Source organism: Vicia villosa, linkage group LG2 (genome assembly GCF_029867415.1).
Source record: "Vicia villosa cultivar HV-30 ecotype Madison, WI linkage group LG2, Vvil1.0, whole genome shotgun sequence".
Classification (NCBI taxonomy): domain Eukaryota; kingdom Viridiplantae; phylum Streptophyta; class Magnoliopsida; order Fabales; family Fabaceae; genus Vicia; species Vicia villosa.
The window spans coordinates 155,626,987-155,652,816 of NC_081181.1; the positions used below are offsets into that span (position 1 = coordinate 155,626,987).

At 35.5% G+C, this 25,830-nt stretch overlaps 2 protein-coding genes across 2 annotated transcripts; both read left to right on the top strand.

Moving 5' to 3' along the window:
- The first annotated feature begins 340 nt into the window (after nt 1-340).
- LOC131652615 (ARM REPEAT PROTEIN INTERACTING WITH ABF2-like) lies at nt 341-9,237 on the top strand. Its single transcript, XM_058922526.1, has 19 exons — nt 341-855; nt 949-1,103; nt 1,476-1,648; nt 1,731-1,851; nt 1,947-2,021; nt 2,132-2,226; nt 2,386-2,461; nt 3,174-3,281; nt 3,570-3,698; nt 3,811-3,879; nt 4,014-4,073; nt 4,277-4,400; nt 6,256-6,395; nt 7,025-7,088; nt 7,212-7,291; nt 7,646-7,710; nt 7,800-7,917; nt 8,077-8,201; nt 8,857-9,237. The coding sequence occupies exons 1-19, from the start codon at nt 612-614 to the stop codon at nt 8,945-8,947; spliced, it is 2,112 nt and encodes a 703-aa protein (XP_058778509.1). The 5' UTR covers nt 341-611; the 3' UTR covers nt 8,948-9,237.
- Nucleotides 9,238-16,493: 7,256 nt separating this feature from the next.
- On the top strand, nt 16,494-17,489 carry LOC131650404 (2-hydroxyisoflavanone dehydratase-like). The gene has a single exon (XM_058920116.1). It carries the CDS (start codon nt 16,494-16,496, stop codon nt 17,487-17,489), a length of 996 nt encoding a protein of 331 aa, XP_058776099.1.
- The last annotated feature ends 8,341 nt before the right edge of the window (nt 17,490-25,830 follow it).

Sequence of the window (25,830 nt, forward strand, 5' to 3'; positions counted from 1 at the left end):
GGTACATTTACAGAACACTCTGATTTACATTAATTTAAATTTTTCGACGTTCATTATATTTTTTTATGTTTTTTTCACCTCTAAAAAATTCTAATTTTATTAAAAGAAGTGCATCATGATTAAAGGACATAATTAAAATTTCCTATGAGAATCACATTCCGTAAGAGACTCAAGGATGAATTGAAATATGGCCAATTTATGAAATAATTCACATCTGAATTATAGTAGAACAATTCAAAAAGTTGACTCATAATTATTTTTTCTAAACTAAACTGTTTAGCGTTTCGGAACTCGAACTAATGCGGCGTTTTCACAAGCCGACACCTTTCTTCCTCTTCAGACAAAAGAAAAGAAAAACAGAAAAAATAGATGTGTTATTCCACAACTGCCCCCAATCTGGAACTCCGTATTCACCATCTCTATTCAAAATCCTAAATCCATTTTTTTGGATCACTCTCCTCTCTCTCATCTCATTTTCTGTTACACTTGTTTCTTCCGTGTCTCTCTATCTTTCACACTCAGAGAAATAGATAGATAGATAGCGAGAGGGGGGTGAGGAGAGAGAAAGGGGTGTGGAGAGAGAGGGACCTTCTTCGTCCTGTTGTTGGTTGATGGAGCTTCAGAAGCGTCCAGATCAAAACCTACCGGAGAAGAAAGGCCAGAAAAGGAAACTGGAGGAGGAATCTCAACACGACTCACAGATCTCTCTTCCTCCCACCGGCGACGCACGCGACGCACTTGTATCCGACGTCAACCAACACGTTTCAATTCTCCTTTCCACTTTTTCATGGAACGAATCCGATAGAGCTTCTGCTAAACGCGCCACTCACGCCCTCGCGGATCTTGCCAAAAACGGTTCAAAGCCTCATCCCTATCATTTCTCTTTGCTACCTTAACAGAATTTGCTTGCATGCGTTGTTTTCTGAATCGATTATTCTGTTGTTTCAGAGGAAGTTGTGAACGTGATTGTTGAAGGAGGCGCTGTTCCGGCTTTGATTAAGCATCTTCAACCGCCTCCTTTGCCTGAACACGGCATTCCGAAGCCGTTTGAGCACGAGGTTGAGAAAGGTAGCGCATTCGCACTTGGACTTCTTGCAGTCAAGGTAACTTCACTTCAATTATTCATGCTGAACTTATTTCGGTTTTGGATTCTGTATTCTCAATTGTATGCCTTCTGTTTGATATGATTCTGTAGTCTGTAAAGATTAGAACTCCATGATAGTTATTTGTATTCTATTAGGATAGTACATAGGTGGAAGAGGTATTTTGCTTTATATTCTCTTACAAGTGTTGATTATGTGCTTCAAACTTGAAATGATATTTATTCCTCTAGTCCTGTATTATATTATCAGATAATTTAGATGAATGATATGAAGGAAGGATTTTAGAATGGTATAGGGAAGTTTCCAAGATACATATATTGAATTGTACCTTAGCCCTTACCTAAACTATTTTGTTTGAAATGCATTCTTCAGCCAGAACATCAACAACTCATTGTTGACAACGGTGCTTTGAAGCATCTTGTTGATCTTTTGAAAAGGCATAACAACGGTTTAACATCACGTGCCATTAATAGTCTCATTCGGAGGGCTGCAGATGCGATCACTAACCTTGCTCATGAAAACAGCAGTATTAAAACCCGTGTTAGGTTTGCTTCTTCAAGGACTACCATTCAAATGAGATTTAGTTTGAAATGATTATGTTAATAATGATATGGAGTTAATGTGTAGGACGGAAGGTGGGATTCCACCATTAGTTCATTTGCTTGAATTTGCGGATACAAAAGTGCAAAGAGCAGCTGCTGGTGCATTACGGACCCTCGCTTTTAAAAATGATGAAAATAAGAATCAGGTAAGTGACCTTTATTGAAAGATGGGGATTTAGATAAATTTTAATATGATATGAGTGTATGAGTAAGTTACGTAGCATTTGTCACAACTTTTCAGATTGTTGAATGCAATTCTCTTCCAACTCTGATTCTGATGCTTCGGTCAGAAGACGCTGCTATTCATTATGAAGCGGTATTACTAGTGTAGCTTTAACTATATATTCTTAATTTGCAATACTGTTGAGTTTGGTCTTTACACACTTCTCTTACTGGGCACTTTCAATGAATTTTATTTTATTGCAGGTTGGTGTGATCGGAAATCTGGTCCACTCCTCTCCCAATATAAAGAAAGAAGTTATTCTTGCTGGAGCCTTACAACCTGTTATTGGATTACTTAGGTATATTCTCAACTTGTATTGATATTATGACAAGATTATTATTAGTATAATTTTAAAATCTTCAAAGCTCCCTTTTTATGGCAATAATCTTCCTAGACCAAAATATATTGCTGAGAAGGATATCTTATTAATCCATTCTAATGGTGTTCGATGTAACAGCTCTTGTTGCTCTGAAAGCCAGAGGGAAGCAGCGTTGTTACTTGGACAGTTTGCAGCAACTGATTCAGACTGTAAGGTAAAAATTAACTTTAGTTGAATTTCGTGTTACTTTTTTTGGATAATGTGTTAATTACTGTTTGATACTGTTAGGATATAGAATGTAGGAGTATTGGAGTAGTTAAGAGTTTGTTACTAGATGTTAGTAAGTTGACCAGTTTGTTAGTAGATGTTAGCAAGTTGATGAGTTTGTTAGGTGGCTGTTAAGCTTTGTTATTTTAGTTATTCTTAGAAAGTCTTTAAATACCCCTCAATTGGTAGATGGGAAAAATAAGTTTTGGAATAACTGATTTTGGGACTGGTTATTCCAGTATGAGAGGAGAGTGGGACTGGTTATTCCAGTACTAAAGTAGAGTGCTCCTCTGTAAACCTTTTATTTTCTTGTTCAATCTCTGAGAAATAAGAAATCCTTCTTTGTTTTGCAATTTTTAATCATTTGAATATGTTTTCACACCATTATTCTAGGAATAGCTCTCAATTGGTAGAGGGAAAGACAGGTTTTGGAATAACTGATTTTCGGGACTGGTTATTCCAGTATGAAAGGAGGGTGGGACTGTTTATTTCAGTACTAAAGGAGAGTGCTCCTGTGTAATCCTTTTATATTTTCTCATTCTATCTCTGAGAAATAAGAAATCCTTCATTGATTGATTTGCAATCTTAAATCATTTGAATTTGTTTTCACATCATTATCCTAGGAATTCTTTCTTGCTCTGTTAACTTTTTTTTCGCAGGTTCACATTGTACAGAGAGGTGCTGTCCGACCTCTGATAGAGATGCTTCAGTCTCCTGATGTTCAACTCAGAGAAATGTCTGCTTTTGCATTGGGGAGATTGGCACAGGTTATTTGTTTTTCTTTGTCTTTTCCATGTTATTGTACTTGAGAGGGTAACTTAACTATATTCATGGAAACTATTACCTGTTTTTTGTTTTTGTTTTTGAAGCCTAAACTTTTAAGCATTCAATTAATGGAGCTTAGATTTGAGCATACAAACTGTCTTATTAATATTATGTTGCACCTTGTTAAATTTAGGTTTTATGCACTGTTTCCATTTGTAAGCAGAATTACTGAGTCCTCTTAACACCATAACCGTTTCCTCTGGGCTGAAGATATTAAATTTATATGTCAGGACACACATAACCAAGCTGGTATTGCACATACTGGTGGCTTAATGCCATTACTGAAGCTTCTTGACTCAAAAAATGGGTCTTTGCAGCATAATGCTGCTTTTGCTCTTTATGGCCTTGCAGAGAACGAGGTTAGGATAAACTACAAGAACTCTAATAATAAAAATTTCCCATCATAATGGTTCAGAGAAGTTATTACTAAAAACGGAAGTTAATGTTTTTTTTTTTTACTTTGTGCTGTAGGATAATGTGCCCGACTTTATTAGGGTAGGTGGAATTAAGAAACTCCAGGATGGAGAGTTTATTATTCAAGTAAGTTATTTCTTTAATACCTATAGGAGTTCACTGATACTGGTGACTCTGCAAATTTTATCTTTATGAACTGCAACTATTAGGCTTTCTGATGCATATTGATCATTATGAAAATGCTATTGGTTTCATTGTAGGCAACTAAGGATTGTGTTTCTAAGACATTGAAAAGACTAGAAGAGAAGATTCATGGTCGTGTAAGCACAATGTCACATTGGCTTTTTACTTTACCGAGTTTACTCCTTATACAGTAATTAATATGGAAATGACAAGGATGCAATTACTGTTTCAGTTAGAAGTTTAATAAGTTACACACAACAATAAACCACCAAGCCCTATTCTATGAGCACCAAGTTTCATATTTTGATCAAATTTGTAATTATTAATTTTTTCTTTGTAGGTGTTGAACCATTTATTATATCTTATGCGGGTTTCAGAAAAGGCATTCCAAAGACGAGTTGCTTTGGCTCTTGCCCATCTTTGTTCTGCAGACGACCAGAGAAAAATATTTATTGACCACAATGGTATACTTATTGACCATCCAAACATAGCATAAGAGTATTTTCCAATAATGATTCAAATCACAACATCATAGTATGATATATATATATATATATATATATATATATATATATATATATACATACTGCGTTGCATAGGTACCGGTACGGGTACTGGTACGGGGTACGGCATTTTTAGAAAAACTAAGGTACGGGTACGTTAGTATAATGCTTTAAAAATACAATTATAACAATAACTAAACAATTATATTATTTAAATAACGATAAAATAATATAATTAAAAAATAATTTGCTTGAATAAATCACACTTAAAAGTATTAATAATTCATAAAATCAAGGTTGAATATCAATATTTTCTTCTCCAATGAATGCAGCTTCTAGTTCAGGTTCATCGAGAGAAAGAGTAACAACTTCAAGAATACCATCTCCATCAAATAGATTCAATTCATGTCCACCAATATCCCACATCTTTGTTACTCCTTCATTATAAATCTTACTCTTCTTGAAAGAAGACGAAGATTTGTATGAACAAAAACTAAATCCTCGGCTGTTTTTGGATTGAGCCTATTCCTTTTCAATGAGTGAATGAATCCATATGTGCTCCAATTTCTTTTCAATGAGCCTATTTCTTAATTTTTCTTTCAGTTTTTTATTTATAAACAGAAATAAATAAATAACCTAATTTTTACTTAAGCCCAAATTATGTTATCCAAAAAAATTTAATATCGAAAGAAATAAATTTTTTTGGGTACGTGTACCAAATGTGTACTGCTTGGTGTACCAAAGCAAAATAAAAAATAAAAAATTTGGTACGGCTTCGGTGCGTACCGTACGCGTACGGTACGTGTACTGGTACCCGGTACCGGTACTTTACCTAAAACGGAGTACCCGTGCTTCACAGTATATATATATATATATATATATATATATATATATATATATATATATATATATATATATATATATATATATATATATTGAGATATTGAGATGAAAAGAGATTCAAAAGAATATGATTGATTATATCTAATCCCAACAAAGAGAGAATTAGCTACTCATGGACATGCTGGCTTTACACAATTGATAAGAAATGGGATGAAAATGCCTCAATGGTTGATTCCCCTAACCCCTCATCTTCCTTACTCAAATTTGTACGGTACTGTATTCCCTCAGTGTATATCTTAAATGACAGTGTTTTGAGATTTCACTTAGTGAAATTGTGGTTTGCTTAGCGAGCCTCTTTGTCCTGAAGTAATGGCTAGCCAGCTGTACAACAGTGCCTTTAAACCTTAAATTCGCCAAGTGAAATTGAGGTCCGCTTAGCGACATTTGTTCAGCTAAACTTCACGAACTCTATAGTTTGCATTTGCTAAGCCAATCTCCTGCTCGCCCAGCGAATCATTATGCCCCGTTTTCTTCAAATTTTGGTTCCAATGGTCTTGATTGCTTTTCCTCTTTGAGTGCTAAGCTAACTCTATTTTACTTATCATTTATCAATTCAAAATTATGCAAATATCGCCATTCACATATCTCAAACCCTAATTAGTAAATATATACCAAAATTTGGATTTTCCAAATAGCTTTTGCACCGAGTCTTTAATGTTTAAATTTAAACCGGAAAGCCTTCATTCTCCTTTGTATTACTGAAATAAAGCAAAAGCAATAGAAACAGTAGTAAAATGGAAACAAAACCAATACCAAATTAACAAAAATAAACTCTAAATATATATATAAACTAGGCTTATCAATGATGAGATGCATTTGGCCAAAAATATATTACAAACTAGGTAAATGTGATACTTACCAATACTTTGTTGTGTATTCTATTCTGTATGAAGCCGCACATCTGTTCATGCAGGACTGGAGTTGCTTATTGGGCTTCTTGGCTCATCATGCCCTAAGCAGCAACTTGATGGTGCCGTGGCTTTATGCAAGTTGGCCAACAAAGCTATGGCTATGTCTCCTATTGATGCTGCTCCTCCATCCCCAACACCCCAGGTAGGCTTATTATATACAGTTTGCTTCACCTTCTTGATTCATAATCTCACACCTAATAGTTTGATATTTTTCTCTCACTATAACCATAATCATAGGATCCAAATATGCTTTACCTGTACATGATGGTTCTCGGTCAACATTTTATTATCTTTCAATTTTCTCAATGATATAGGAATATTTTGTTTCTCCTGCCTTTTGGTTTTACCTTTGTTGTTCTCATAGGATCTCTGATCAATCATATCTTAAAAAGTGTTAGTTGCGCGAGCTCTTCACTTTTTTGAAGTTAATTGAATATCTAGCAGTGTTGTCAAATAGTGTTCATGGTAGATTGTGGCGGCGGCTATTTTGACAACTAACTATGACGGCTAGTTTGTGATGGATGGCGGGGCTGTGGTGTTTTATGGAGGATTTTGGCCTTTCACCATGGTCCACCACCCACAGTCGTTAAAACTGATATCTAGATCGAGAAGTCAAGGCGTATAATTATGAATGCGTTCTATGTTTAATTAATTGGCATCTGATGTCTAGCTTCTTCCTTTCTCCTTATTTTCCTTCCTGTCTTAAATGATTCTGGATAAATTGTTTTTCAATGTTGGAATATCTATAATCCTAGACTATCCTTCTTGCAGGTCTATCTGGGAGAGCAGTATGTAAACAATGCTACCTTATCAGATGTTACATTTTTAGTTGAAGGTTGATACTTTCTATCCAAATTGTTTCTTTCTGGAAATGTTTCTTAAGAATTAACTTGACATGTCGTGTCATAGTTTGAATTGACATTTGTAGATAACCAGGTATCTTTATACTTAAATGCAGGTAAACGGTTTTATGCCCACAGAATCTGTTTACTTGCTTCTTCAGATGCATTTCGTGCAATGTTTGATGGTGGTTATAGGGTGGGTATATCTCCTCTCTCCCCGCCCCCAACTCTTGTTACTATTGATTATCTACCAAAAAAGAAAACTCCTTTACTGATTCCTCTCTTCACAAGAAACATGTTTATCACCTACTATTGATTATCTACCAAAAAAGAAAACTCCTTTACTGATTCTTCTCTTCACAAGAGACATGTTTATCAGTTACTATTTTGGTTTAATGCTTTCTCTTCCATGTGAAAACTTTAGTTGGATATTTCATATTTGGCTTTTGAATTGAATGGTGAATTTAAATATGGCAATACAAGTTTGTTTGCAAGTTTAATTTAAATATATTCCATGTCCTTGATGTACAGTTCATTTACTGTATGACAGGAGAAGGATGCAAGGGACATTGAGATACCAAATATCAGATGGGAGGTCTTTGAGCTGATGATGAGGTCCAATCATATGCTTTATGAAAGTTGTGTTGTAAAAGCTTTTAATGATTTGCAGGCAACTTAAATCTCATTGTTTAATCTTTGTCCAGATTTATATATACTGGATCAGTTGATCTCACTGTTGAAGTTGCTCAAGATCTCCTCCGAGCAGCTGATCAATATCTTTTAGAAGGGCTTAAGAGACTATGTGAATACACAATTGCACAGGTTAGCTAAGTGAATTGGGTTTGTTAGTGCACTGTTTCCTGAACCAATATTAGAATAGAAACTGAATTCCTCATTACACGTTTTTTTGTTGAATGATGTATCACTACATCATAATATAATAGAAAGTGAATTTCTCATTACTTGAGTTTTTTGTCACAGGATGTATCACTGGAGAGTGTGTCAAATATGTATGAACTTTCGGAAGCCTTCAATGCCATATCATTGAGACACACATGCATCCTTTTTATCTTGGAGCACTTAGATAAATTAAGTGCAATGCCAGGGTATCTATCAGATCTCCTCCATCACACATTTACTTGCTTTTTTTCAGAACTCTCTCTTTACCCTTTTATTCTCCAAAAGGCATTTTTTTATAAACTGATATATAGGCAACCTAAATGGATATAGGCAACCCTTTTGGGAAACAATATATTTCTTTGTAGTATTGGCAAACATGTTGACCTAAAAGGAATCCATATTTTGAAAATTTCTGGCACATACCCTGTAACTAACAAGGAATAGGTCTTCATAGTCATGAATTATTTCACCTTGAGTAAAGGTTTCTCAGTTATATATGGAAGGGGGGCTAGCAAATGGTTTTCTCAACATTTGAAGAAAGTAATAAACTTGGTTCTTATTCTCCTCTATTCATCTTGCTTGCTTTTAATTTGACCAATATGATCACATAGACTGCAGTCTTATACATCGTTGTATAGTTAGATTAACAGTAGACACCAACCTTCGCTTTGAAATAAGCTGGATAATCAAGTTTTAGTTGGTCAGTTTCATTTTTGAAGAGGAGTTTTAGTTGGTCAGTTGTTTGGAGCATGGTTGCTTCCATATACTTCAAATGATAACTGAAGTTCACATTAATGTTGCATTAATTCTTAATTATCTTTTAATTTGTGCACTTTTTAAATATCTAAATTCTGTTTGCAGACACACTGATTTGATTCAGCGAACAATACCAGAGATCCGCAATTACTTTGTTAAAGCTCTTACGAAGGGGAACTCCAACATCCAGGCATAGTATGTGTCATTATATGGTTGACATCTAACAGATTGCAATGTGTACATAATATGGTAGATGTTATTGATTATTATTTCAAGTGTGAGGGAGGTCTCCTGGATTCAGAACAGCGTGGTTTTGAAGAAATGTCTAACACCAGGTGGTGTCTGTTCTTTTTTGATGCTGTGTCCCTCCCTTCTGTTTGTAACACAGTTGTCGTAAATGTAGTAGCATACATGACCTTCACGAACATTGATTTTTTTCCTCGTGCAATATTGTGATGGTTATGAATTGATAGTTTTCTATCTCAATTGATTATGCATTACAGTTGTTGAGTTTATGATTATGTTACTGAGTACCCAAGCATTTCATGTATATATGACAATTAACTAGTCCTTTGCAAGAAAGTTGTGCTGATGGACTGCTTATGTCAAATCTTTTAGTTTTTGTTTTGACATAAAAGTTGTAAACTAATGTTACACCTTTAAACAAAACCAAGATGGAGAGTTTTTGGTGAAGTCTCGCAGTGAGATAAGGGTGACTGGAAAAGACAATGTCTTTGGAAGAGACACCGGTTTCGGGATCCTCATGTTGTGGTGGAACAATTGGGAAGTTCCTAGGACAATCTATGGTTCCATCGGTGATGATGTATTTCTAATTTCTTTCACTCATCATTTTTAGGAACTCATTTTTTACCAATCTCAGATGATCGGGGTGGTCTTTCAAACTCTGTAGAATAGAAACCCATTTTAATTAAGCATGCAAAGTAAAAAATGAATTCGCAACACCCCGTGCAATTTATGTATACACGTGTGAAGAATATTAAAAAATAGAAAGAAAATATGAGAATAATCACTACAATGGAAACAAAAGAGTGGTTGATTATTTGGGGTTTTTTAGTGCTGGCTAAGTGAGATAGGATAGGACATGGACTCACGTGTTTTCTTCTTGAGGCATATTGCTTTCCCATAGCAAGTTTGAGGTATTTTTGAAGAAAGGGTCCTTTTCTTGGATTTCTCCCTTTATTTTTGAAACAACCAATTGGGAATCCTTTGCCAATTCAATGCAATCTGCTCCAATTTCTCTCGCGAGTGCGATCATGGCAATGACGACCTCATACTCAGCTTGGTTGTTGGTAGTTGGGAACTTGAATTTTACCAACACTTCTACTATATCAGAACCATTTTTTAGGATAACACATGCGCCGCTTCCCCTGTTGCTAGACGATTCATCAGTAAAGATTACCTACATACGATCGAGTTCTGGGGGATACCCGAGTCATTTCCGCTAAGAAGTCGACAAACAACTAGAGTTTTAGGACTTTCCTTGTTTCGAAGGATACTTCAAATTTGGATAACTCGCTCACTTAGTCAAACGTCTGGCCATATCCAGTCGATAAAGCAAACTTGGATAACTCGCCCACTTTGTCAAACGTCTGGCCATATCCAGTCGATAAAGCACTTAATTTAGGGGCACATCTGTTCTGATGAGAATGGAATGTGCAAGGAAATACCAGCACAATTTGAGAAGCTCTCACTAATGCCAGGACTGTTTTTTGATCTTATGGTATCACATTTCTTCCCCTGCCAATGCTTTGGAAATGAAATAAACTGATCTCGGGTGCGTGTCAAATACTCTGATCAACATGACACTTACGACTTCTTCGGAAACAACTAAGTATAAATACAAAACTTCTCACGGAGATGGTTGTGTGAGCACGGGGGCGTAGCCAAGATTTTCTTCAAATATTTAAATGCCTCTTAATAATCATTTGTCCACTCGAAATCGATTTTCTTATTCAACAATTGGTATAAAAGGAAAAACATGTAGTGCTTGCCTTTGAAATGAATCATCGTTTCGCATTTGTCTGGGTTTGCTTCGATCCCTCTCTTAGTCAAATAGAAATTCAAGAATTTTCCTGCCTTCACCCCGAAAGTACATTTTTCCGGCTTGAGGCGCATATTATATTGCCGGAATCTCTTGAATACCCATTGAAGATGCTGGGCGTGAAGCTCCTCTTGACTGGACTTTACGATCGTATCATCCATGTACACTTTCAGTGTCTCCCTATCTCTTCTTGGAAGATCTTCTTCATCATTCTTAGGTAGGTCGCTCCAACATTCATTAATCTGAAGGGCATGATATTATATTGATAATTTACCTATTCGATCATAAATGCAGTCTTTATCCGGTTAGATCCATATATATATATATATATATATATATATATATGTATGTATCTGATTATACCCTGAATAAGCGTCTATGAACGAAAATTAATCGGTAGCCCACAAAATTGTCTACTAATCTGTCAATGTTTAGGAGTAAATAAAAATCTTTCAGCCAGACCCCGTTAAGGTCGGTATAGTCAATACACATCCTCCATTTCTCAGAGGCTTTCTTCACCAATACGATGTTGGATAACCATTCAGTATATTTGACCTCAGGAATGAACCCAACATCCAATAGACCCTTAACCATGCAAGTAGTAGCCTTAGCGTTTTTCGGATATTGTCTCATTCAATACTCAGATACATAATGAGCTTTGGTGTCCACATACACCTTATGGCATACTACACTAGGATCAATGTCAGACATCTCATGAGGGGTTATCGTGAAAAGGTTGACGTCATCCCCAGGGCATTTAATCTGTGTTCTTACTTTAAAGGAAGTTCGACGCCTATTTTAACTAACCCGACAGAGTCTTCCTCGAGATGGACGAACTCGAAATTACCACATAGCACCGAGCAAACCTCACTTTCACAAGTGTCTAGGTAGAACACCCTAGGATATTTCGACTCTCTTCCTGCTTCTGCTTTTAAGGCCGCGACCAACACCAAGAGAACTCTGAATAATTTCTTCAATTTATTTAGCTTCATCCACAAATGGCGCCACTGTTATGTTCGGGAGTCAGAAATGGATGCTATATCTCCACGAAGGAATCATAAATGGAGAGTTGGATAACTATTGGTATTTAACGGTGGCTCCGATCTCCTTTATGATGGTGCAGGGTGGACCTTCATAGTTAGCTCTTCAATGCCTAAGTCAGTTCAAGATTCAAGATGAGTATAATGAAATTGGAGATCAAAGATTCTACCATGTTTTTTAGCGTGTGAACTGATTTATACTTTGGATCAAGTGGAGTGAATTTCAGAAGGATATGGCCTTCCTCATTTGGGCCTTTGGTTGGTCCAGAATAAAAGGGATGACAAATCAGTTTAATAGGATTGTGATGTTTGAGTTTAGTGGCTTTATAGAGGAAGTGAAGTTAATTGATATGCTGATTGTGGGTAGCAAATTCACTTGGTTTAACTTGAATGGCAAGGCTATAAGCCTACTAGATAGGTTCTTGTTACCACAAGGCTTAATAGAGAAATGGAAGTTTGTGGGGAAAACCGTTGGAAGTATGGAATTTTCCGAACATTTTCCAATTTGGATCAAAGGGAAGGTCTCCCATTGGGGGCCAAACCCTTTAAATTCTTTGATGATTGGATTCAACATCTTGATTTCCTACCCTTTGTTGAAAATATATGGTATTCATTTAAAGTGTCTAGTAAAGTTGCTTACGTGATGTCAGAAGACGTCAAGCTTTTTAAGCTTAACCTTAGAAAGTTGAATAATTTTTTCCCAGTATTTTGAATCTAGAGGTTGATTCGACTTTGTAGGATTTGAATGGGTTGGATTTTGAGGCAGCAACCGGTGAGAGCTAGGTTATTGAGGATTTGATTCAGAAGAGGATTTTAGCTTCTTGTAAAGTGTGGCATTCAACGTAGATTAGGGAGATTATTCTTAAACAATAGGATAGACATAAAGGATTGTAGCTTGGGATTCTAACTAAAAGTTCTTCAATAGAGTGATGAATAAGAGATTAAGACAAAATAGTTTGTTGGGGTTAAAGACATCTAATGGGTGGTGGATCAAGCGGAGGAGGTAAAAATGAAAGTAAACTGAAACTTTTTTTATAGGAATTGAGGTTTAGAAGACAAACTCTGGCAGGTGTATATTTCAATCAGTTGTCAAGAAAGGAAATGTTATCTTTGGAGGAGCCATTCTATTTGAAATAATTAAAGGATGTCATTTGGTCTTGTGACAGGGAGAAAAGTGCGGGTCCGGGCGGTTTTAACATGGGATTCTTCAAACTTTGTCGGGACTTAGTGAAAGATGATCTTGTTAGGTTTATGAAGGAATTTTATGTGAATCCTACCTTACCTAAAGCAATTATAGCGTCTTTCCTAGCCTTGATTCCCAATTCAGTTAATCTTATAACTCTTCATGAATATAAACCTATTTGTTTAGTTGAGAGTCTTTATAGAATTCTAGTAAAGTTGCTAGCATTAAGGTTGAAGAAGGAGATGTCTAATCTGATTTCTAGTTGCTAGACAACTTTTTTTTTATCTAAGATACAAATGTTGGATGGAGTTGTAGTAATAAATGATTTGGTAGACTATGTAAAAAGACATAAAACAAGTTGTATGATGGTAAAGGTTGATTTCGAGAAAGCTTATGATTGCGTGTCTTGGAATTTCCTAAGGGGTATGATGAGAAGAATGAAGTTTGGTAGCAAGTGGCAAGGGTGAGTGAAAGGTCTTGTTTTCAACAATACTTTGCATATTTTGGTCAATGGGAGTCCTACCAAATATTTCGATTTTTCTAGAGGCTTGCGTCATGGAGATCTTTTTTTTTTCTTTTCTGTTTCTCTTTTTATTGGTAATAGAAGGTTTAGCGGGGTGCGTAATGAAGTAGATTTAGGTAGTACCATGGTTTTCAAGTTAATAATTGAGTTCACTTTGAACTTCTTCAATTTGCGGATGATACAGTGTTGATAGGAGAAGGTTCATGGAGGAATTTGTGGAGCATCAAAGAGTTACATAAAGGTTTTGAATTGGAGTCTGGTTTGCGTGTAAATTTGTTCAAGAGTAAAATTCATGGCTTTAACTTGAATTTGGATTTTTTTTCAAGCCACCTAGTTTCTTTTAGCTTGTGGGGTTGGTTATTTGTCCTATTTTATGTTCCTTGGCATTCTTATTGGTGTTAATCTAAAGAGAATGGAGATGTGGAATTCTATTATTTTAAAAATTAAGAGAAATCTTGCTGCTTGGCATAATAGACACTTGTCTATTGGAGGTAGGGTTATTCTTTTGAATGCAATTTTGACTATCATACCCATTTCTTATTTTCCTGTTATAAGTATCCCAAGACTATTATTAAGGAAATCATTATGCTCCAAATAGTGTTTCTTTGGAGTGAGGAAGAAGATAAAAAGATAATCAATTGGTAAGTTAGGCCCAGTTTTGTTAGCCAAAGGAGGAATGAGGTATTGGAGTTATTGCGGGAGGTTCAATCTTGCGCTTTTAAGAAAAATGGAAATGGAGGATTCTAAATGAAAAAAAGGTTGTGTAGGTTGATTTTCTATCTTGCAGGTACGGTGACACGAAGATTTCTATGATTGTTCTTCATTTGGCGAATAATGGTAGAAAAGTTTCTCTTTGGTGGAAGGATCTTTGTGTAGTAAAAGATCCTTTGGAAGTCAATCAAGAATAGTGGTTCTCAACTTTAATTTCATGTAAGCTTAGTAATGGAAGGAATATTTATTTCTTGAGAGACATTTGGCTTGGTTCAGAGCCGCTGCAAGTGTATTTCCCCTTGTTGTTTTGATTTGCAGGGACATGCAACACTAATTAAAATGAGAAAAATGAAAGGTTGGTTGGAAGATGTATATGGCATCGACAACTTGACTCAATTGGGATGTGGGGACTGTACATGAAGCAGAACAACTTGCAGACCTTTCTGCGCTGCTGTAGGATGTAATGCCAGTCCAAAACTCACAAGATTGCGTCGTTTGGTAGAAACAAAAAAGTGAATTTTTTCTCTAGTCAAGTTATTTGAGGATGCAAGACCTTTCATATTTGGGACAGGTTTTGGAGGAGAGTTTGAAAAGTGATTTGGCGATTTTATGGAAATCAAAATTTTTAGTAAAATCCTAATATTTTGGTGGAAATTACTTCTCAATAGCTTACCAACATGGACGAAATTGGTTAGACAGTGTTATAGAAGGAGTGCACAATTCATTATGTTTGCTTTGTTTTGATGGTGATGAAGATTTGGAGCATCTATTTCATTCTTGTGCCGCGAACAGGGTCATCTCAACTTTTTTGGAGGCCCTGTGTAGATTAGTCGTAGTTTAGTGATGGAAAAATAAATAGAGCCCTTATCTAACCATAATTTAATCAATATAAATATTTTATGAGGCCCTATTTAGCTGTATGTTAAGTGTGAGAAATTTGAGGCCCTAAGCGGTAGCCCGCCTTACACGCCCTCAAAGACGGTCTTGACCACAAATACTTGACTTTGGAAGAAGTTCACTGATTGGTTGAGGGTGGTCTTCGAATAACAGTCATGTTGGTTAAGAGCTTGCTTGCATACATTTAAGCTGAAGATAAAAGAAAAGTTTAGTGTCAATATCAATATTCAGTGGATGTTTGAATTTAGCTTTTTGTGGAGCGATTTGGATATGTAGGGACTCTATTTTGTTCAATATGAGAGAGGGGGTTATCTAATTTTGATATTCTTGGAATGATTAAATTTATAGTGTGGGAAAGAATTGCAGCTTCTAATAGTTTTAGGCGGATTATAGAGTGGTCGGTTTGGTGTCTTACTCTGACTGTGACTGACTGTCTTGTTTAATTAGATCTCATTGTCTTTTTTTTGTTGAACTGACTTTGTATATTGGGTTGAAAAACCATTGTACTTTTTAATAATATTTCTTTTGCCTATAAATAAAACTAAATAGAATCTAATAAACTATTTTTTAACTTTTAAACCTAAGTTAAATAGAACCCCTATTTGTATTTTGATTCCGACTAATATACACCTAGCTTTCAAAAACTTTCAATTTGCTTATAAAAATAAAACATGCATTAAGGGATTTTTTTTTTTTTTTTGGAAAATCTCGTACATTTTTTAAATTGTGTAATAGTAGTTTATTTTCTCGATTTATAGAGATTTTCATTTATTTTGTAAAATATTTTTTTGTAACATTCATTTTGCCATAAAAATACAATTAATATTTTATATTAAAAATTTTAAATAACTTAATTAACATTAATATTACGACTCCTTATAAATTTTGATATTATTATATGCATTATCTTATTTTTGACTAAATTATCAGCATTTATTGACTTAGTAAAACACTAAAACTGATTATTAAATCTTACCAAAAATGTTTAAGGAACCATTTAAAATTATCTTTGATTTTGAAGTCCGCAAAAAGATAACAAGATAACAATGCATTGTCATAATAATAGAAAATATTCAATTCTCTTGACCAAAAAATAAATTCAATTCTCTTAACCAAAAATTACATTCAATTCATTGTGAAAAAAATATTGAATTACTTCCCTAAATAAAAGTTTACCCTTATCTTTAAAACCATGAGTAATAAAATGTATTTCATAAACAAAATTTGCAATAAAATTAATAGAAACGCATAATATTAATAGACCTAGAACTTGCTCCATGGAATGTATTATTCTTTCACTCTTGCATGCTTGAAAACATAACCCTAATGGTTTCCACACCAAAGAAAGAGATAGTCTCTTATGTTCCTGATTTCATCAATGTCTACAGCGATGGAACCATAGAACGTCTCAATGACATGCCAATAGTCCCACCATCACCACAAGATCCTAAAACTGGTGTCTCATCTAAAGACATTCTCATTTCCAATGACCCTTCACTCTTTGCTAGACTTTTTCTCCCAAAACTATCCAATCAAAACCAAAAAATACCAATCTTGGTTTATTTTCATGGTGGTGCATTTTGTTGTGAATCACCTTTTGCTTCACATCACCACAATATTTGTAACCTTGTTGCTTCTCAAGGAAATGTTCTAGTCTTTTCTATTGAATATAGAAAAGCTCCGGAACATTTTCTTCCAACGATGTTCGATGATTGTTGGTTTGGTCTCAATTGGGTTGCTTCTCATAACACTACATTAGAAAATGTTCCAACAAATAATGACCCTTGGATTCTTAATCATGGTGATTTCAGCAAAGTTTTCCTTGGTGGTGATAGTGCTGGTGCAACTATTGTTCACACCATGGCTATACGTGCTGGTGCTGAAAAACTACCATTTGGTGTTGAAATATGTGGTGCTTATATGAACCATCCACTTTTTTGGGGTTCAAAACCATTAGGGTTTGAAAAAGTTAAGCATTATGAGGAGGTGAATGAATTTACTAATTTGCTTTGGGAATTTGTGTACCCTAATTCTCCTAATGGGATAGATAATCCAATGTTGAATCCAATGAGTCCATATGGACCTGATTTGAGTACACTAGGTTGTTCTAAAATGCTTATTACTGTTGCTCGCAATGATCCTCTTAGGGATAGTGCAGTTATGTATTATGAGGCTGTGAAAGAGAGTGATTGGAATGGAGAAGTGGAATTGTTTGAAGAAGAAGATGGAGGTCATGTTTATTATATTTTTTCTACTGAATCTGAGAAAGGACAAAAGCTCATCAAAGTGGTTGCTGATTTTCTTCTCAAGTGCAAGAATTAAGAAGAAATTATATTATGTTGCAAGTTTACAAATTATATATGATGTGTCATGCTAAAATGTTTGTTTCTCTTTTATTTATGTTTGTTTTATTCATTCATATGCTTCATTCTATGTGAGATTTTCTTACATAATTATTTAATGCAAGAATAATTTAAGGATAACATATCAAAAAGAGTGACTATTCTTTATTACAAAAGTTTCGTTTATGGAATTTCCACGAGGAAGATGAATATGAAAATCATCTAGGATATTATCGGTTTAGGGAGCTTTCGGCTTCACATGAGATATCAAATTGAAAATCATAGTTGTAAAAATAAATGAAATAGTAATAGAAAATATTTGAAAATGAAATTATTTTCGGTTGGATCTTTCAACTGAGAGAATCGATAAAAAAAAGAGAAAATCGTCAATTTAAATGTAAAGTTGGGATTTTCTCTCGGATAGATTCCCAATTGAGAGAATAGATAAATTAAAAAAAAAATATAAGAAAGACAAATTGAAAAACAAAATAAAAGTAAAAATGTAAAAGGTGGAATTTAAAGCATGTTTTTTGGGCTATTTTTTCTATCTGTTAATTCTTCCAACAATCTAGAGAGTAAATTAATCAGGTTTGATTTAGAAATAAAAAAAAAGAAATGTGTCAATTGAATTTTTTTTAAAGATTTGAGATTTGAAGTGTAGTTCCTGAGTAATTTTTTCTATCGGTTGATTGTTGATTGAACTGGAAGATTTATCATATTATTTGTTATAATGAAAATTGGAGCTCCATATCTAACTACAAGAATATCCCTTCAGACCTTTGCACCCATGTAAGCAACATTCATCTCCACTTTGCTAAAAGGACAAAATTAACCAATCGAAGGTCCCTGACTCCTAACCTCCTTGTATTCTTTAGCTTACAAATATCATCTCACTTAATCTAGGATATCTCTGAAGCACCTTTCACCCCTCTCTAAAAGAACCTTCTTTGTAACCTAACAAATTTTTTCCAAACCTTTACATGCATATTCAAAAAAGACAAGAAGAAGATGAGGATAACATTAAGCACAAAATTTAGAAGAACCATTATGCTATTCAAACTAACATATTTATGTTTTCAAGAATGAAGCCTCTTATTCAACAGGTTGACTAAAGGATCTCAAGTAGCTTCAAGTTGATAATACACCCCAAAGATAAACAAAGGTACTTCAAAGAAAATGTAGCGATGATAGACCTGTAAGTTTGGAGTGTGCCTAAGAGGGGGGTATATGACTTTGCAAATTTATCCGGTTTTAGTGATGAAGGATATTATTTTTCTGTTTTATGTTGAGATTATGAAAGCTATAAAGTGCAGAATAATAAAGGATACAAGGATGTATACTGGTTCCCCTCACGCTCCGAGAGTACTCCAGTCCCTTTTCAACATGAAAGAGATTTTACTATTGTTTGTGACTTTTACAAGACCCACACAAACATCAAGAACAATCCTCTTGGATTTTGCACTAACTTCACTAAGAGAACAATCCTCTCAAAGTGACTTTCTTGCTTCCAACAATCCTGGACAGTAAGATACAACCAAACCAGTAGATCAAGAAAAACAATCATTTCCTTGCTACTCTCTTGTTTCCAACAATCCTGGACAACAAGCAATTATAAAACAATTATAAATTTTACAAGAGTTTTCGAAGTTGTATACAATATATCAATCTCTTGATTGATCTTATCTTTCAAACAAACAATTCTCTCAATGGTATACAGGTGTTCACAATGTATGAGATGAAACTTAGAATAATTTTTAATGAAAATTAAGTGCAGAAAGTTTCAACAGAAAATTCTGATATGAAATACTTTAAATTTTGAAAGATGAAAATGTGAATACAAGATTACACTCAAAGATGTTTTTGATTCATGGCAAACTCAAATAAGCATTCAAACAACAAGACTGAAGCAGAAAACTTAAAGAAAAGCAAGCATTGATCACTCATAAGTCAACCCATTATGTGTATATGTTTATAGGTTGCCTCGACACAAGCAAAACAAGAAGAATGCAGAAAAACAGCAGTTAGGTCGACCTACCATCAACCCAGGTCGACCTAAAATGGAGAAAAACTCATATGTCCCTGCTAGGTCGACTCACACATCATTTAGGTCGACCTAAATTGATGAATTCTACATACCAGCCTGTTAGGTCGACCTACACATCAACTAGGTCGACCTAATCTGTGAAAATGTCCCCAGAATGCATCAGAAGAGGATTCTGGTCGACCTACTCCTTCAACAGGTCGACCTAACTGGGAGCAAAATTCTGCAAGCTCTGTTAGGTCGACCTAAGCACTACAAGTGGTCGACCTAACTGATCAAGAAAGTTCAAAAATCAGTTTTTCTTGCTTCTAACTGTTATGCAATCATATATATTGTACAAGGGTAATTATTCAAGCAACACCAACGACTGAAAGATACACAAACGCTTCTCATCTTCGTTCTTCATCATCTCCAACACAATTACACATAATCATTCTTGCGTTGCGGGTTAGTGATGAGTTCGATAACGTCCATGGAACGGAATTGAAGATTCCTAGTGGGTGAAGGTTTGTGGGGTTTGTTGGTGAATAAAATCTGCGGGTTTTGTCCTCCACGACGGGTGGTTCTTGGGGGTTTTTATCAAGAGGCGTTCATTGAGGATTCGGCTGAGTGTAACGATTGAGGAACGGGGAGTTCAAGGAATCAAGACACTGCAGAAGGGAATCAAAGTGAAGCTCTTGGATAACCTTGATCTGGCTCAAGATTAAGGGGGAAGAAGATTCAAAGGATCGACATAATTGGTTTATCGTTTATCGCTTTGTTATCTTCTTTGTATATACTACTTTCAACATTAATGAAAGATTACCCAATTTCAATTTGGAATTGGGGGCAGACGTAGTCGTAGCGAGGACGATCGACGAACTGCCTAAACAAATATCGTGTTCTTGTCGCTTTTACTTTCTCTTTTACTTTCTGTTCATAATTGGTTATAAGTGCAAAATTGATCAACGATTCAAGTGTTAAAATTGTGAATTAAAGTTCTGCACAAACATCACAATTCACCACAACTTGAATCACTATCAATTTGAACCTATCACCAAGTGTTTGTGTTTTTGCTTAATCCAATCTTACTGCATTGCAAATCAAAGTTGTCAATCTAGAAGTTAATTGGATTTCAGTTGTTAAACGTATTGGTTAGCTATCATATTACTTCACCATCAATTCCACTTACTCTTTGGTTTTGAAACACATACGACCTTTGCAATAGCGGTCCAGAATAGACGCAAGTCGATTCAGAACCGCTTTCGCTCGAGTCTGTAGAAAAATCTGTAAAAACTTAGTGAGATCTATTCACCCCCCCCCTCTAGATCTATAGACCAGCGTCTAACAAGTGGTACCAGAGCCTGGTTTATTCCGTGCTACGTGAAACACTTATTGGAAAGATGGCTTCTGGACCTAAAGGGGCTCATAATAGAGCTCCAGTTTTCAACGGAGAAAACTACGGCTATTGGAAGGATTGTATGTGTGTCCATATCAATGCAATTGATAGGAACATCTGGACAGCTATTGTCAATGGTCCATTTCAGATCACTATGACAAATGCAGCTGGTGCAGTTGTTCCAAAACCAGAAGATACTTGGAATGCTGAAGATGAAAAGAAATATGCATACGATTGGAAAGCGAGAAACATTCTAATCTCAGCTCTAGGAGTTGATGAATACTATCGCGTTTCCCATTGTAGATCAGCTAAAGCTATGTGGGACACATTGCAAGTTGCCCACGAGGGAACGGATGATGTCAAACTAGCTAGGATCAATACGTTAACTCAAGAGTTCGAACTTTTCCACATGGAAGATGGTGAAACCATCGAAAGCATGCAGAAAAGATTCGTTCACCTGAAAAATCGATTAAATTCTCTTGATAGACCTGTTTCCAATGCAGTTGCTACTAACAAAATCTTAAGGTGTTTGAACAGGGAATGGCAGCCCAAAGTTACAGCAATTAAGGAAGCAAATGATCTCAACACTTTAGATATTACCACTCTCTTTGGTAAACTAGAGGAACATGAACAGCATCTTAAATGCCTTGACATGCATGAGAAGAGGACAAAGAAAGAAAAGAACATGGAGAAAGAGGTAGAGAAGAAGTCAATAGCTCTAAAAGCTTCGAGCTCCAAGACCTCAAAACGAGAGCCAAAGGATAGTGACACAAGTGATGACGAAGACTCCGATGATGAGGAAATGGGACTGTTTGTGCGAAGATACAACAAATATCTAAAGAAAAATGGAGCAAAACATTCTGACAAAGGATTGATCAACTATAGAAAGCAATCAAACATGTTCAAACAAGATGACGACAACAAAGGAAAGATCAAAGGTCTTTGCTTCAATTGTGGGAAAGCCGGTCACTACAAACCGGATTGTCCATACCTTAAGAAAGAAAAGGAGAAGAACCAAAGCAAAGGTCATAACAAATCTAAAAGAGCTTACATAGCATGGGAAAGTGATTCATCTAGTGAAAGCTCGTCAAGCGATAAAGAAGAATCAGCAAACCTATGTTTCATGGCTCATCAAAACAAGAAAAAGAAAGCTGTAAGTCATCTTAAACCTGAACTCGTAGATAAGGTATCTCATTCTCATCTAAAACTTGCTTTTGAAGAATTACATAGAGATGCAATTAAAGCTTTCAAACTTTTGGCCTCAAATAAGAAAATATTTTCATATCTTGAATCAAAAGTTGAGAAAACCGAAAGGGATATGGAAGCTTTAAAACAATCTATGCTAGACATTCAAAAGGACAAAGTTGAATTAGATCCTACATCATGGTTTGGTTGTGAGACATGTCACATTTGGCAAAAAGAAGTGAGAGATCTAAAAGCCAAGTTAGACAAGGCTCTACAACCAAAAGTGACTTTTGCGGTTGATCCAAACAAGGTCAAAAGATCGTATACTCCTTTATATAGTAAATACACTTTTGTACCAAAAGTATCAACTAGCAAAACTCCATATTCTCATCATATTACCTGTCATTATTGTTGCAAAAAGGGACATACCATTGAAAAATGCAAATTTAGGAGAATTTTAGTTCCTAAAGGAGTATTTCAATGGTTGCCTAAGTGCAACAAATTGTGTACTCACTACCAAGGACCCAATGAAAATTGGGGACCTCCCTCTTTAAATTAATCTTGCAGGAAAAGTGTCTTGACATTGCCGAAAGGTTGTGGTTCCTTGATAGCGGATGTTCAAGACACATGACTGGAGACCTATCTCTTTTCGTTGAGTTTCAAGCAAAGAAAAAGGGGTATGTCACCTATGGAGATAACAATCGTGGAGCCATACTTGGTAAAGGAAGTGTTGGTAACCCTTCTACCACTACTATAACTGATGTGCTGCTAGTAGAAGGTCTTAAACATAATCTTTTAAGTATAAGTCAATTGTGCGACAAATATTTTAAAGTAATGTTTACAAATTCTGGATGCACAATAGAACATACTAAGAAAAGAGACATTATGTTTAAGGGCTTAAGAGTAAACAACATCTACATGCTAAACTTGGATGAGGTATCTAAGTCTAGTACCAAATGTCTAGTTGCTCTAGGCGATGACTCATGGCTTTGGCATAGACGTCTCGCCCACATAAATTTTGACTTACTAAATAAAGTTGTCTCAAAAGATTTAGTAATCGGCTTACCCAAAATGAAGTTTTCAAAAGATCATCTATGTGATGCTTGTCAAAAGGGAAAGCAAACAAAAATCTCTTTTAAATCAAAGAACGTGGTTTCAACATCACGCCCTCTTGAACTACTTCACATGGATCTCTTTGGCCCTTCAAGGACTAAAAGCATAGGTGGAAACACCTATGGTTTTGTCATTGTCGATGATTACTCGAGATTTTGTTGGACAATCTTTTTACCTAGTAAGGATCAAACTTTTTCAGCCTTTACTCAATTTGCAAGATTATGTCAAAACAAAATGAACAACAAAATAGTTGCAATTCGAAGTGATCACGGTGGAGAATTTGAAAACATTCTTTTTGAAAAATACTGTGATAAACATGGAATTGAGCATAACTTTTCAGCTCCTAGAATACCTCAACAAAACGGAGTAGTTGAACGTAAAAATCGAGTTCTAGAGGAGCTGGCAAGAACAATGCTGAATGAGGGTAATCTACCAAAGTATTTCTGGGCTGACGCGATTAGTACAGCATGTTATGTTTTGAATAGGATAACAATACGTCCTATACTAAACAAAACTCCCTATGAATTACTAAAGGGTAGAAAACCAAATGTATCTCATCTCCATGTATTCGGTTGCAAGTGTTTTGTTTTGAACAATGGTAAGGATAATCTTGGCAAATTCGATGCTAAAGCTGATGAGGGCATATTCCTTGGTTACTCACAATCTAGCAAAGCATATCGAATATATAATAAGAGATTACTTATAGTAGAAGAGTCAGTACACGTTTCTTTTGATGAATCTTATGCAAAATATGTCGAGAAAGGTCTTTCATTTAATGGTGCAGGCCCATCCACTGAAGACATTGTAAAGGATAAGGAAGATGAGGATGAAAGTATTGTAAAGAAAGATGCTGAGAGAGAGAAAGATGAGTCTCACAATGAAAATGAAAAAGAAAGCATCTCAAACAATGAAGAACTTCCCAAGGCCTGGACAAACGTGAAAGACCATCCAATTGACAATATAATAGGAGACATCTCAAGGGGCGTTACAACACGCTCAAAGATAAGTAACTTCTGCCATCATTTTGCTTTTGTTTCACAAGTTGAGCCGAAAAACGCTAAGGACGCATTACTTGATGAGCATTGGCTAATGGCCATGCAAGAAGAATTAAACCAATTTAAACGGAATGATGTTTGGGACTTAGTCCCTCATCCAGGAGATCATCAAGTAATAGGCACTAGATGGGTTTTTCGTAACAAACTTGATGAAAACGGTGTTATTACTAGAAACAAAGCTAGATTAGTTGCTCAAGGTTACAATCAAGAGGAAGGTATTGATTATGAAGAGACATACGCTCCTGTAGCACGTCTCGAAGCTATTCGCCTTTTACTTGCTTATGCTTGTTCTAAAGACTTCAAACTATTCCAAATGGATGTTAAGAGTGCCTTTCTAAATGGCTATATAAATGAAGAAGTCTATGTTGCTCAGCCACCCGGCTTTGAGAATTACATGTATCCAACTCATGTTTATAAGCTGAAACGTGCTCTATACGGTCTTAAACAAGCCCCTCGGGCTTGGTACGAACGTTTGAGCAAATTTCTACTTAGTCAAGGGTACTCTAGGGGTAAAGTTGATACTACTCTCTTTATTAAAAGAAAAGATAAGGATATTCTCTTAGTCCAAATTTATGTAGATGATATTATATTTGGGTCCACTAATGCAAAACTTGTCAAAGACTTTTCTAAGCTTATGCAGAGTGAATTTGAGATGAGTCTCATGGGTGAGCTAAATTTCTTCCTTGGCCTACAAATCAAGCAACTCAGTCATGGAACGTTTGTGAATCAAACTAAATATTGTACGGAGCTGCTCAAAAGATTTGGAATGAGTGAAGCAAAGGAAATTGACACACCTATGGCAACAAACACAAATCTAGACAAAGATGAGAAAGGTAAAGAGGTTGACGTGAAATTATACCGAGGTATGATAGGTTCACTATTGTATCTTACTGCCTCAAGACCAGACATTATGTTTAGTGTGTGTATGTGTGCAAGATATCAATCTTGTCCAAAAGAATCTCACTTGAAAGCTGTCAAAAGAATTCTGCGATACTTACGTGGAACTACTACATATGGCCTATGGTATCCAAAAGGAAATGAGTGTCATTTGGTAGGATTCTCCGATTCAGATTTTGCTGGCTGCAAATCCGATAGAAAAAGCACTAGTGGAACGTGTCATCTATTCTCAAACTCATTAATAAGTTGGCATAGTAAGAAACAAGTATCGGTTGCATTATCCACTGCTGAGGCAGAATATGTAGCTGCTGGAAGCTGCTGTGCATAAATATTATGGCTCAAGCAACAACTTCTTGACTTTGGTATTAAGCTTGATCACATACCTATCATGTGCGACAACACAAGCGCCATAAACTTGAGTAAAAATCCTGTCTTACACTCACGTACCAAACACATTGAAATAAGGCATCACTTTCTACGAGATCATGTAGAGAAAGGAGACGTTACTTTTGAACATGTAGAAAGCAAGAAGCAACTAGCTGACATCTTCACCAAACCGCTAGCAACGGAGCAATATTTCAACATTCGTAGGGAATTAGGGATACTCGATATCTCTAATTTGGGCTAATTACGTTTGTTTTCTCTTAATATT

Excerpts from the sequence above, each read along its gene's own strand:
- LOC131652615 (XM_058922526.1), top strand. The coding sequence starts at position 612 with ATGGAGCTTCAGAAGCGTCCAGATCAAAACCTACCGGAGAAGAAAGGC. Across the intron at positions 856-948 it reads CGCGGATCTTGCCAAAAACG|AGGAAGTTGTGAACGTGATT; the intron begins GTTCAAAGCCTC and ends CTGTTGTTTCAG. Across the intron at positions 6,396-7,024 it reads CTCCATCCCCAACACCCCAG|GTCTATCTGGGAGAGCAGTA; the intron begins GTAGGCTTATTA and ends TCCTTCTTGCAG.
- LOC131650404 (XM_058920116.1), top strand. The coding sequence starts at position 16,494 with ATGGTTTCCACACCAAAGAAAGAGATAGTCTCTTATGTTCCTGATTTC.